This window comes from Miniopterus schreibersii, assembly GCF_964146895.1.
Source record: "Miniopterus schreibersii genome assembly, chromosome: 12".
NCBI classification, from domain to species: Eukaryota; Metazoa; Chordata; class Mammalia; order Chiroptera; family Miniopteridae; genus Miniopterus; species Miniopterus schreibersii.
The window spans coordinates 64,214,881-64,229,025 of NC_138112.1; the positions used below are offsets into that span (position 1 = coordinate 64,214,881).

The following is a 14,145-nucleotide window of genomic DNA, read 5'->3' on the forward strand; positions in this document are numbered from 1 at the left end:
TTGGGCCCTTGGACATTTGAGCAATAACAGGCAGGAGAGCAGTGCTATATTTCACCCCTGTAAGTGAAGACTGTGGAGTCTTCGAGTCAGCTAGATGTACTATTCTGAAAGCGGTGTGCTCCTCATGGAGCGCCACTGGGTTCCACTGGAAAATACAGCTTATCAAATGCCCAACTTAAATGGGAACAGCGAATCTAATTTGTTGGTAATATACACTGGTAAGAACAATTAAACTGGTTTCTACACCATCCACAAAGTACTCATTTTATGGCTCACATATGAAAGAAAAGGCACCAAGAATAATAAGCCATATATGTAAAAAACAAAAACCTACAGTAAGCTCTCATAAGTGGGGAAATGAAGTAGAGAGAATAAAATGGGAAATATCACATTGCCTAATTATTTTGACCAAGTTTCATAGACCGGATCTGCCAGTGAGTAGTAAACCTGACTGACCTTCTTTCAAGTTCCTTCCTTCTACTGGGATTCTGGGGGATGATAAAATGATCAAAACAAAGGAGATAAAGAAGGATTTTAATAATCGGCATATGATTTTGGCGTTGAGGTAAAAGTCAAGTGCCAATAAACTCTTGGGATGAGAAACATGGTAATATTCAATTTCAGATAGTTAAAGTTGGTTTTTCAATCCTACAAACAGTTGCTGTTTCAGACTCAAAAGTCCACAATTTTTAAAAATCTCATTTTAATATTAAGGAATCAACTGAAAGCTTTTCCTACCATTTATCCCAAGGGTGTCCCTGGAAAAGAAGGAGACTGGTCTGCTTTGCTCTCTAATGCATTACTTTTTGAAGTTATTTTCTTCACAGCATATACCTCTACCAGCATTTATCTTATTTCTAGTTTATATGCACACAGCATCATGGTTAATATAGTGGACACCTAGGTCTGTGCCTGGCCAGAATCCATTTCCCCTTCTTTTACTAAAAAATCCCTTATCTTTATCTGGGGAACCTCCTCCACTACCCATCCTCTACTTATTTCACCACCTTCCCCAAGAGCAAGGTCCAAGTTGGACATGTTTCTCATGCCAAGCCAGAATCTTCTATTCCTTTCGATCGAAGTGACTGAGTCAGGAATTATCACATGACTCAAGCCAGGTCAGTGAGTGTCTATTCTAGGACCTGGGACAGAGATGCTCTCTTTCCTCTGGGGTGGCTTGGTTCACAGAAAGCACAGGGTCAGGCAGGGAGCCTGTCTGAGAAAAACCCAACAAGGAGGAAAACAAAGTAGAGACAGAGAGATCAAGTCCTGATGGTATTGTTCCAGCTGTGGCTGAAGCCAGGTAACAACTTCTCAGTGGCACAAGCCAACACATCTCCTTTCAAACCTGTCAGTTTGAGGTTGGCTTCTTTCACCTGCAGCTTCAAGAGTTCTAATACAACTGGCTCTTCTGAAACTAAAGATCAGGTAAATCACCCCCTTATGTAAGACTGTAGCGTTGCTTACTCTGGGGTCCTGATCATCTCTGATAATGACCTCTTCCTCTGGCAGAGGCTGCATAAAAACTGGATTCCACTGACCTGCAACATTACTACAGAGAAAATATCCATCAGTCTACAGGAAAAAGATGAATAAAAACAAAGCTTATGCTGTTGGCAGTATCTGGGCAGGGAGGGCCCCATCACTGACCTGCAATGGCTGCTTGATCAACTGTTAAAAAACGTTTCAGGAAAAAGAAACTTATTCTGTTTTTTTTAAAAAAATCCTCAACTGAGGATATGTTTATTGATTTTAGAGAGAGGAAGGGAGACAAGAGAGAGAGAGAAATATTGATGTGAGAGAGACACATCAACAGGTTGCCTCCGCATGCCCTGAATGGGTCTGGGGATCGAACCTGCAACCCAGGTATGTGCCCTTGACCAGGAATCAAACCCATGACCCTTTGATGGTTGGACTGACGTTTTAACCACTGAGCAACACTGGCCAGGGCTAGAATTCTATTCTAGGATATAGGTTATGACGGTCCCCTAAAGTTAAATTAGTTTAGTTCTGGGGACTTGAAGCTGTGTTCTAAAGAATCCTGCATACTTATGGGGTTTCAGGGGTTGGACAAGTGTTTAACTCAAAATCAGTTTTTAAAAATGTACTTTGTAACTATTAAACATTCTTAACTCGTATCATGTACATTAAAAATATAAGATACCAAATATGTCAGAAATTCTCAAGATATTAAATTGTGTTATAATTTTATACTCATAAAATACTAGTTTTGTTATATATTGGAGTTCATTATCTTAGTTTGAGAAGCACTGTACTTGTGCAATCTATTTCTCTCATGATGAGGAAACTGAGAACCCAAAGGGGCTTTCAGTGTCTTTTGGAAGTTGAGGGTATCAGAAATGGTCTTTGCTAAGAAGCAAAAAAAACCATTCCAGATTAGAAGTATTTTGGGTATGTGCTCTCTCTCCCCCAGAACATGGTATTCTCTTTATCTCAATCCAACACTAAGAATCCTCATTTCATCCTAAAACCAAAAGATAAGAAATTACACAAATATAAAAGAAGGTTTTTCAGAAAACAGTTAACAACAGGCAGACCCAGGGCAGAATCCTTTAAGTGCAAACACTTGAGTTTGGTTCTACATAGAAAGCTCTCATGTTCTTAGTATGAAACTGCTTAGGGTAAGGTAGGACGACAAAGGTAAGTGATACATACTGTTCAAAGTTGATGTATTTTACAACCGTTTGGTTCTCAGCATCATGCCACAGGGCCCAGATATCCGTAGGGGTTAAGGCAAAGTCAATCAGTGTCTCCTAGGAAGAAATGTGGGGGGAAGGAAAAGGGGTGGTTAAAATAAGAAGGGGCGGTAGTTTATAATGACTTAAATTTGTATCAGTAGCCGAGGTAAAAACATAAAAACAAAAGATAAGGCCCCACGAACTTGGTGAAACCCAAATGAAATTTTGTTTGCACGCATCATGAAATGCTCCATTTCACATTTCAATCCCATTACTAAATAGTCGAGTTAGCCAACAGCTCTTTCCTGTATTTGTGTGACAGGCAAAGGGCCACCTGAACTACCTGAGACGTGAACAGGGAGGAGATGTGGTCCAGACTGTAGTGGTTATTTTCAGCGCTCACCAGCTGGAAAATGCAGAACTGTTGAAACATAAATTGATAATTTATTACTTGAAATACAACATTAGCATACAGAAACCAATTTTTAAAAGAGTATGGTCAAACACACAACAGCATTTATCATCTTTACTGTTTTTAAGTGTACAGTTCAATAGTATGAAGTACATTCACATTATTCATCAAACTTTATTCATCTTACAAAACTAAAACTCTGTACCTGTCAAACACCTCCCTCCCTCCCCCCCAGCCCCTGGAAACCATCATTATACTTTCTGTCCATATGACTTTGACTACGCTAGGCATTTTATGTAAGTGGAATTAAAGTGTTCGTCTTTTTGTGACTGGCTTATTTCACTTAACATGTCCTCAAGGTTCATCCATATTGTAACATTTGTCATAACTTCATTCTCCCCCTCCCCCCCGCCAAAATGTGTTTATTCTATAGCAAGACAAAAACACTTTTGTCTTAGTTAAGCAAAATACAAACAACTTAATTGTTGCTATTGTAACTCATAAAAAAGTATAAAACAGCATAAAAACACAATAAGCAATGCAGCAATGAATGGTTCATGTCACCAGTGTTTACGTTAAAGCCTCGTTTATGAAAGCTTTACAACATGTGATATGAAAACTTACAACTTTGAAAGAAAATATTTACACAGATGGTTCGGATGTGGTACACCTTTTAAATATTCTATTAGTATTTCATTATGATAAAAACTCTTGCCAGTTAGAATCCCTTCAGGTTGCAGGCAGCCAATTAATGTTTCTCTCTCAAAATCAATAAAAACATATTTAAAAAAATAAAGTGGGGTATTAGAGCTCAATGGGAATGAGGAAGGCACCCAGGCAGGGCCGCGACAGCATGGGAATCAGCTCCAGCACAGTGAGGACAAACCTCACTGGAATGTAATTAAGATTAAATGGAGGACATTCAGCTGGTCGTTCCAGGCTGCGGAGTTTCCATCCCAGCACCATGGCCCAGCTGGTCCGTAACCTCACAGAGAAGGCCCCCCCCCCCCCCCCCCCCCCCCCCCGCTGGTGACTGCTGCTGTGATGCTGCTATGACTTACTCAAAACCTCAACTGGCCACATTTTGGCACTATGCCAAGGTGGAGCTGACTCCTCCAACCCCTGCTGAGATCCCCACAGCTATTCAGAGCTTGAAAAAAATAGTCCACAGTGCTCAAACTGGTAGCTTCAAATAGCTCACAGTTAAGGAAGCGTTGCTGAATGGTTTGGTGCCAATGAGGTGTGGATGTGGTTTTATGTCGGCAAGATCATTGGCAAGCATGGCATCAGTGGCTATGATGTTTGAAGACCAATCTTTAACATCTGTTTCTTTTTGGTTTATTATTTGAATGTTATTGGACCATGAGTGATCAGAATCGTATTGAATAAAAAGAGATATGTCAAAGTAAAAAAAAAAAAAAAAAAAAAAAAGGTTAAATGGATATGCCCAAACCCGTTTTGCTTAGTGGTCAGAGCATCAGCCCGCAGACTGAAGGGTCCCAGGATCAATTCCCACCAAGGACACATACCTTGGCTGCAGGCTCGATCCCCAGCCCCAGTCTGGAAGATTGCAGGAGGTAACCAACAGATGTGTCTCTCTCACATTGATGTTTCTCTCTCTCCCCCCCTTCCACTCTCTCAACAGCAATGGAAAAATAGCCTCAGATGAAGATTAAAAAACAAAGATTAAATAGAGAGCCCGACCGACGGGGCTCCGCAGATGAGCACTGACCTAGGATCCAGGAGATTGCGGTTCGATTCTAGGTCAGGGCACATGCCCGGGTTGCAGGCTTGATCCCCGGCAGGGGGTGTGCAGGAGGCAGCTGATCAAAGACACTTTAATCATTGATGTTTCTACCTTTCTCTCTCTCCCTTCCTCTCTCTGAAATCAATAACGATATATTAAAATAAAAAAAAAAAAAAGATTAAATGGATAATATGGAAAGAGTGAGCTGAGTAAGTACAGTTCAAGCATTTATTAATACACTTAAAGGGCCTGGCACTGTGCCAAACACACAATACCCCACAAATGGCTGTTTATTATACAATTATACCATCGTAGTACATCCTATATACCTCATGTACATACAACAGCTAGTGTTTAGATGATGAGCCAAATTATTTCTAAAATTTAACTTCCCCATAACCACTTATGAACACCTATATCCCTTTCATAACTCTACTTTTTCATCCAGACTTCCAAATTTGTTCTTTCTTGTTCGGTTTTGGTTAACTTTTCCTTTCATGTTCTTTTAAACACTCCGCTCCCTTTCATCCTGACTTCCCTTGCGTGATCTCTTAATTCACACATGGGAACAAAATCCACCATCTCTGCGGAAACAACATGAGACATCTAAGCTGATGTGAAGAGCTGAAACAGACTCGGTGAGTTCACAGCCACTTCCGCCCCCACAGAATAACCTGATAAGTGTCATGTATTTCATACCTGTCCTCGTTTTGGTGCATGCATGTAAATCCCCAGATAGAGTCCCATGGCAGGGGAATAAGCGAGTCGTAATTTGTGTCCAGTTCCAGCAGTGAGCCGAAGGTCTTTTTTCACAGGGACATACTCCAGCATGTTGGCTACCATGAGGCACATCTGGTCCTGCCCAAGATAAGAGTTAATAAGTGGTGTCAAAGAATATTTAGATTAGAAAACAAGTCCATTCCCCCCCACCCCAAAAGGATACATACCCATTACATCTAGCACTCTGCCTAGTTTATGTGCTGAAGGACCCTATAGGTTTCTGTTGAGGGCTAAGAGGAAATTATCTTAGTCTGATAATTATCAGCTGTTTTGTGAATCTTGGAAACTATTTTACCAACTGTATTTCAAAAGCATATTTGTTCCCCTTAAGGGAAGGACATACTCTGTATATTATTTCAACTTTTCTATAGGACTCTTAATTTTAAAAATACAGACAAAAACTTAGGGGAGAAATGTATGAAAAGTGAAACCAAATGAACCTGAGTCTGGAAATGGCCTATAATTTTCAAACTAAGTGACCTGATAATCCAAGAGAAGCAGCAGGATTTAATTCAACTCACAATCCTTTTTTAACTTATTGTAACTAAAAATGTAGCACTTACCTTATAAGACCACATGCGTAGTTTATGATCTTGGCACAGAGCAAAGATGAAGGCATCATTCTCAACACAATGAACAGCAAGACTGAGGGGACGATCGGAAGGGCCCTGATCCCCTCTAAAAACATAAGGCGAAGCTTTACTATTGCGTATCATCTAGTCCTTATAATTTGCAATTTAAGAGATAATGCATACTGTTAATCATCAGAAGAGTTTATGTTGGTATAAGATCACATTTTCTATGATTTATAACCAATTACTATAAACTTTAAAAGGCTCTATCTACATAACAATGGAATATTGTTCTAACCATCAAAAACTTTCTACTTCTAATATTACATAACATTGGGTTTGCTGTCAGGACAGAGTGCTGAACTGGATATTGAGAGGATATATACAGGAAGCCAGTTTCTGTTTTCAGTGTCCAATCCCAAATGAAGTGAGCTCTGGAGTGTGGCTCTTCCTCAGATGGAATGTGATGTTGGGCATACTCTTCCCCTTTCCAGTATCATTTTTATCTGCCTTGGAGTAAGAATGGAAGCACTAACAGGTGTAAAAAGATTAAATTCTCAGGCCTTTTGATTTACCTGCCAGACACACTCACCTGATAGCTGTTGGCATCCAGCCTACAAGCAATCGCTGCATTACTGAACTCTGTTTCAGTTCCACAACTGACACCATCCCTACAGGATTGAAAACAGACCAATGATGTATCCAAGCCAACTCTTGATGATACTTAGCGACACTCAAAGGCGAAAAAGATGCAACCATAAGCCAGGTCTTTATAACAGGTGAGAGGCTTACACACTTCTATCTAGGGAAGTTTTAGGATGTCCACATATATCACACTTAAAATCTTTTGACTCATTACTGGATCAATAAAAACAGCAGTTTTAGATTTCTAGGGGAAATTTTTGCCATTTATAAATAATAACTCATATTGCTCAGAAGAAATACTTCATTCCTTCCAAAGACTCTCAGCAAACCTTTCATGTGTCGGGCAGTGCTAACTGCTGGCACTGGAGCAGTAAACAAAATAAAAAACTCCTGCCCTCATGGAACTGACATTCCACTGGGAGGGGGGAGAAGCAAGAGAGTTAGCAAACTAAGTAGAGAATATTAAGAGAAAAATAAAACACGGAAGAGCTACAGTGAATGCCTGGGCAGGATGTGCGTACTTTGAAAAGGGTGGTCAGGGAAGGCTTCAGGGAAGGCTTCACGGAAGGGACAGAGAAGACCTAAGGGCGTTGAGGGAAGGAGCCAAGCTGGTAGCTGGGGAAGAGCTACCCCAGGCCAAAGGCCTGAGGAATGTGTGCCTGGTATGTTCAAGGAATTGTGCGAAGGCATGTGGCTAGTGCTGAGGAGGTGAGGGGAAAATGAGGTGAGGCAGCAGGGGTCACTGGATGCCAAAGTAAAGACTCTGGGTTTATTCAGAGTGAGATGAAGAACCACCCTCATTTGAAGGCTTTGAGGGGAGTAGTGACATGACTCAAATTAGGTGTTAAGTGTATCAGTCTTCCTGAGAAGTTTCTGTAGGGGGTAAGGACAGGTCTGGGGCGATAATTTAGGAAGCTAAAGCAATAATCCAGGCAAGAGAGAGTGGTGACTTGAAGCAGGGTATCAGCAACTCAACTTCCTTGTGTCAATTATTTTGGTTATAGTACCTCAACCTGAAGGTAGACAACTAGTCAACTCATCTTTACTAGAGGCCTTAGAATAGGTGGTCTTACAGTTATCTTTTCCCATATTCCAATAAGCTTTTTAAAAAAGTCTTTATTGATTTCAGAGAGAGGAAGGGAGTGAGAGAGACAGAAACATCAATGATGAGAGAGTCATTGATCGGCTGCCTCCTGCAAGCCCCGCTACTGGGGATTGAGCTTGCAACCTGGGCACGTGCCCTGACTGGGAATCAAATCATGATCACCTGGATCATAGGTCAATGCTCAACCGCTGAGCCACACCGGCCAGGCTCCAATAAGCTTTACAGTTCCCCATCCACTGTATAAAATCTTGCTCTTTTGGAAAAAAACCAGTAAAGCATTAGGGGCTCACTAGGTAAGTGATACTGAGTGATCACTTCAGAGGTGGTATGGAAGAAATTTCTGTGTTGGGTGGTGAGTTTGGACTTCTAAGGTCTGTTCTAATGCCAACCTTTCTTGTTTGAAGCTAAATCCACGCTCAGTTCCCCTTCTTACCAGGTATGTCGTAAGGAGGTAGTTTAAGAATAAAGATTCCCCCAGCAGCAGATGGTAGAGCAAACAGGGCCTCCCCATCACTGCTCAGCCAGGCTGTCGAGGTGGTGGAATTCGGGGGAAGTCCAGGAACTGCTGGAATTAACTGATAGTTGCAAGGATCCCTAAAGTCAACTTTTCCAATGTCAGTGAATATCGACTGCATCTGACTTTCAACTACCAACTCCTGTGGAGAAATTGGAAAGACAAATCTGTTAAATCAGAATGAGCTGATTTTTGCACAGTTCCTCTCAATCACTGCAAAAGATTTTAAAGTAAAAAACAGCTGAACTTAAAAAAAAAAAAAAAAGCTATTCTAACAAAAACTATTTCTTCAACTTAAAATGTGTCTTGTCATTTTAAATAGTAATTATAAAAGTTTGCTTGGTGAAGGCTAACAAGGAATCCAAATTTCCTTTAATTTCAAAGGATATTCCTCCACTAAGTCTGTGACAGCCTTTATCTGAGAAATAAAGGATTTAACTGACTTACACTTCTATACATCCGGGATGGGTGAGGTAAAAGCAACCTGTGCACTGTCTGATTGGTTAATATCAAGATTATCACATGATTCTGAGTCTCGGAGACATGAACCCCTCCGGGTAAGAGGCTGCAATTTTGGAATTTGAGGCGAACTGCATTATTCAACAGATTTATGTCCAGTGACTCTTCCACCAGCTCCAGTGTATCTCCGGAGGTCTTCCTGTTTAGGGGAAAAAAGAAGACATTTTTTTAAAAAGTTTATGCTTTTCTTTCTGATATATATGAAAACAATTTCCAGGTGAACTCTCTCAATTTGAAAATTTTGGACAAATTCAGACCTATTCTTACATTCCAAACCACCACATTACATAGATTTACAAAACAGCAGAATATAAAATTCAAATCTTATTATATGACTCTCTTAAATGGAGATATTTCCAAATTTGACAGTCATTTATTTAGAATATCTGATGCAATTAAATTCCATTATACTGAACCCCCCCCCCCTACTTGCGGAGGAATGTGGCCTCCACATATATAACTACACCTCAACTGCGGTCACCTTATTCAATATGGTATTTCCCCTTCCAGTACGTACTTCTTCCAGCCAGGATGCAGGGCAGACTCTTCTTCAGGTGCAACTCTGCCAGGTGGTAGCCCATCCCATCTGCCATATTACCCACATCCTTCCCCCAAGAGCAGGTCTCCTTACAGCAATTAAGAGCCAATCTCTGACTCTCCCAAGTTATGTCTCTCCTGCCTGCACCTCTCCTTCTTCCAGAGCCTTCCTTAAACACTCAAATATGCTCTTCCCAGGCCTCTCCCTTTTCGTCACCCATTCTGTCCCCCATCCAGCTATCACGTTTTCTCCATTTTCCTCTATGGCTCTATTTCTTCACCTGCCTCATACTCTTCAACCTATCCTCTTCTTACCAAGTCACCAGACCAATTTTCAGTCCTCTTACTTGACCTCTTCGCAGCAAGCCACATACTTTACCATGCGTCCTTCTTAAAACAGTCTCTTCTCTTGACTTCCCTAGCACCCTCTCCTGATTTTACTCCCACATCTCTGGGCATTCCCTCTCCTTCTCCTTGACCTGACCTCCACATGTTAGGTCCTCAAACCCTGACCCTGGGCCGTCTTCTCTGCTCACCATACACATTCTCCAAAGCACATCTTGTCCACTCGCAAAGCTATAAGCACTGTTGGAGGTCTGATGATTCCCCAGAGCTACTTGGCTCCTGATAACTCATGGTGTGTCATCAGTACAATTTTCTGGATCCTCAAACTCATCTTGACTAACTGCTTCACCTTCCTGCCTTCTGGTTAAAGTTGGGTTCTGGATCTTCCTGGGGGATATCATACGCCAGGGCCCTCGCTTGTCCCCCACTGCCACTCTAGGCCATTGTTCATCCCTCCCTGCCCAAACCACTCAGCACTGAAGCTCATGAAGTTGTATACCACCTGCTACCGTTCACTGCAGACCTTTCTCATTGGTTGAAGACTAGCTCCTGGTTCACTCTCATTTCTCTTGCCGTAATTCTAAATGATTTCCATATCCATCTTTTCTAATGCCTTACTTTCTCAGTTTCTTCAATTCCTCTCCTCTAGTGGTTACCATTGGCTGCATATAAACATACTATTATATTTCTCCATATACTCCTCCATTGCCCTCCATTTAATTGTGCTACCATTTAATTTCTCTGGTTCCCTTATAGCAATGCTCCTTGAGAGAGTAGTTTTACACTTACAATTCCTCTCCTCTCCTCTCTGGAACCCACTTCACTCAGGCTTTTGCACCACTACTGGAGCAGTTCCTGACAAGGTCACCAATGACCCCCATGGTGCAAGGTCAATTTTCCTTTCTCTGACTTATACGTAGTATTTAAGAGTTTTCACTCTCCTTCTTGAAATATCTCCCTTAACTTCTGGAACACCACTCTCTTTTTATTCAACTCTTACCTCACTAGCTACACCTTCTTGGTCTTCCTAAATATTGGAGTGCCCCAGGGTTCAGTTCTCAGACCTGTTCTCTTCCCTCATCTACACAGTAGTTTTCAGCTGGGGGCTATTCTACCCCACTCCCCAGCGACACACAGCAATATCAGGAGAGATTCTTTGCTTGCCACAACTGAATGTGTGCGCTATTGGTATGTAGTGGGTAGAGGCCAGGGATATTGTTCAACACCCTACAATGTACAGGATAGCCCCCACACGAAGAATTATCTGGCTCCAAATGCCAATAGTGCAGAGGTTGAGAAACACTGATTTACGCTCATTCTCTAGGTGATCTCATTCAGCATAACAGCTTTAAATGCCATTTATTTATCTACTTATTTTATTATTGTTTATTGTTTGTCTCCCTCCATAAGAGCAGGGCCTTTGCCTGCTTTGCACCCTGCTATATCCTTAGTCCCTAAACATTGACTAGAACATATTAGGCTCTCAAAAATATTTCTTAAAAAAATGAGATTCGAGCCCAGCAGGGCGTGACTCAGCAGTTGAGCATCAACCTAGGATCCAGGAGATCCTGGTTCGATTCCCAGTCAGGGCACATGCCCAGGTTGCGGGCTCGATCCCCAGTGGGGGGTTTGCAGGAGGAAGCTGATCAATGATGATTCTCCCATCATTGATATTTCTCTCTCTCTCTCTCTTTCTGAAATCAATAAAGACATATTTTAAAAAAAAGAGAGATTCATACCTCTAACAGGTCTTTCTTCTAAGCCTGACCTGTACATTTCAATACCTACTTGACACTGACAAAGGGCTGCTACACAGATACTTTACATTTAGTATGTCTAAAAGAATTACTCACATCTCTCAAAAACCTGTGTTCTATTTCTCAGTAAATGCCAACCTCTCCACCCTATATCTGGTTAGTTACTCCTGAAACCAGGGAGTTGCCCTTGCTCCCTCCTTTCTGCTTACCACACCCACCCCATATGCAATCTATCACTAAGTCCTAGTTGCATCTGCCTTCTCACTATATTTTGAATCCATCTACTTCTCTTTTCCCAGTCGCTCACACAATTGTGTCACCAGTATCTCTTACTTGGGCCACCATAAAAGCAAACTGTTCTTTTCTATTATACTCATCCAACCCAAATTCACTTTCTACAAAGTAGACTGATTTTTTAAAAACGATGCAATTTTGAACATGTTAGTAACCCTTTAAAACCCTCCAATGATCGCTCAATGCATCTAAGACAAAACTCAAAATCCTTAAAAAGGACCTGAGGGTCCTTCATAATGAGTCCTTCCTACCTCCCCTATCTCAGCATCTCTCACATCACTTTCTCCCATAGCACTTAAGCCACATACAGTCAGTTCCTCAAGTTCTTTCCATCTCATGGACTTTGCATATGATGATCCCACTTGCTGAACTACTCTCTCCCTCTCCCAAACCCCCTACCTAATCATTCATCCTTCAGATCTCAGGTTAAATGTGACTTCCTTAAAGACCTTCCCAGGCCCACAAAAACATTTGGTCCTCCCATTAGCCTCTCATAGTCCCTATACCTTTCCTCTGAGGCAAGTATGAGAAATCTGTATTTATATACCTACGCTGCGGTCATTGGTTTAATGTCTTTTTCTTTCTTAAAAGGGACCCATGAAGGGTGAGTCCACATCTAACACTGCTACATCTTGCATGATGAAAATGACGGAGGTTTTGGTTCATCACTTCACCCCTAGCACACCTAGCAACAGTGCCTGACATACAAAAGCTCAAACATGTTTTTAGAATGAAGCTGTAAAGCACTATAAAAACACAATGGGTTTATGTTTAAAACTGGCCTTTGGGGCTCTATCCCCTAAAATACATGTCTGCTTTTAGTGCTGCCCTGAGAGGGCACACCTCCTAGAACTGTGGTCTCCTTAATTTTTTCCTGATTCACATATGATTAGAAAACAGTCTTCCTCTTTTCCTGTCGCTTACCGCTTTGGAGAATGCCGCTGCGAACAGCCGCGAAAATTCAGAGGCCAAACAATCCGACCTCCCAGAGGGGTGTGGCGAACACAGCACTTACCAATGAATGAATCTGTTTCTGGTGAGGGATAACAACTTGCCACTTTCCACATAGTAGAAGCCTCCCGCGCTCTCGCTGTATTTCACGGTTCCGGCCAAGACATTTGCAGTCCCTGCAAAAGAAGATAGCGATCAGCCTGCACACACGGCTCTCTGGGGTGACAGGACCTGAGGGCGCCGAGAAAGCAGAGGACGACGGACTGACAATCCATACAAAGAGAAGGGGGAGAAGAAAAGGAAGAAGTAGAACACTAAGGAAGCTCTGATCCCGGGGCTATAGCCATGTGGACTTCGGAGGATGAACTGGGGATAGGAGATTTAGGGACCCATGAGAGGAGCCCGAGAGGAAGACTCGGCTCGTGCCCTCCTTGGCTGCTTCCGTACCAGCGCCGCAAACTGTGAATTCCCGAAAGTGCCTCGGCCTTTCGCGCTCAGCACCACTGAGCTCCATGAAGCTCCGTTCCAGGGCTCCCGCCGCCGCCATCTTCCCGCCGCTGCCGCGAGGCCCGACGGGACACCAGCAGGACCGGCGTCTGTCGTCACTTCCGGGGGCGGGGCGGCGGAGGCGCGGGCTGGGGAAAGAACACGGGGAGAAGCGCGGCTCCGGCCCTGCCTAGCGGGCTCCCACCGAGTTGGCCGTAGAGGAGAGTGGGCAGGGAGGAAGACCGAGGAGAAGGGGGAGGAGAAGTCGACTCTGCCTGCGGAACCTTCGCGTGGCGGGCCCAGACGTCTTCGGGGGGCGGGACCCTTTTCCCGGCGGCCCTAGGGCGCGGGGCGGGGCCGGATTTGTTTCCAGTTTTTAAAAAGCCGGCTGGCGGCCGGGCTGAACTCCCGGAGGGCGGGGTTCTGGGGCCGGGCCGAGCGGCGCCCCGTTCAGGATTCCGAGTTTGCGGACCCTTCTCCCTGCGTCTAGGTGTCCGTCTGTGAATCTCCACCCGGACTCCTTTTCTTCACCCTTCCCCGCCACGTAGGATCGGGGCAAGGGGAAGTGAGGGGCAGAGGGGCCTTTTGTGTTGGAATTGTTGCCCAAAGACTGTTCTGGATAATGAAACATAATGGGTTCAATAAGACGTGGATGCTGCAGCCTGCTGAGAGTATCTAAAAGTTGCTCTCATGTATGCGTGAAAGGAATCTGCCTTTCGTTCCACCCGTGATCTGAAAGTTTGGAAGAGACTGCGGCCTTACCCTATCTAGGGCTGCGCAGA

At 43.1% G+C, this 14,145-nt stretch overlaps 1 protein-coding gene across 3 annotated transcripts in view; it reads right to left on the reverse strand.

Moving 5' to 3' along the window:
• The window catches only part of NUP160 (nucleoporin 160), a 36,468-nt gene extending 23,014 nt beyond the window's left edge, over positions 1-13,454 (reverse strand). For 2 of the 3 annotated variants that reach the window (XR_013999967.1, XM_081152997.1), the window contains exons 1-10: positions 13,325-13,442; positions 12,942-13,053; positions 8,922-9,132; positions 8,394-8,616; positions 6,803-6,881; positions 6,202-6,316; positions 5,558-5,716; positions 3,043-3,120; positions 2,677-2,774; positions 1,468-1,552 (exon numbers count right to left, since the gene is read on the reverse strand). Coding sequence is in view for 2 of the 3 variants with exons in the window: in XM_081152997.1 (XP_081009123.1) it covers positions 1,468-1,552; positions 2,677-2,774; positions 3,043-3,120; positions 5,558-5,716; positions 6,202-6,316; positions 6,803-6,881; positions 8,394-8,616; positions 8,922-9,132; positions 12,942-13,053; positions 13,325-13,424 (1,260 nt within the window). In the remaining variant the exon portion in view is untranslated. Of the gene's footprint in view, positions 1-1,467; positions 1,553-2,676; positions 2,775-3,042; positions 3,121-5,557; positions 5,717-6,201; positions 6,317-6,802; positions 6,882-8,393; positions 8,617-8,921; positions 9,133-12,941; positions 13,054-13,324 lie in introns of all 3 variants that reach the window. The other variant, XM_081152995.1, reaches the window with a different exon arrangement.
• Positions 13,455-14,145: the final 691 nt, after the last annotated feature.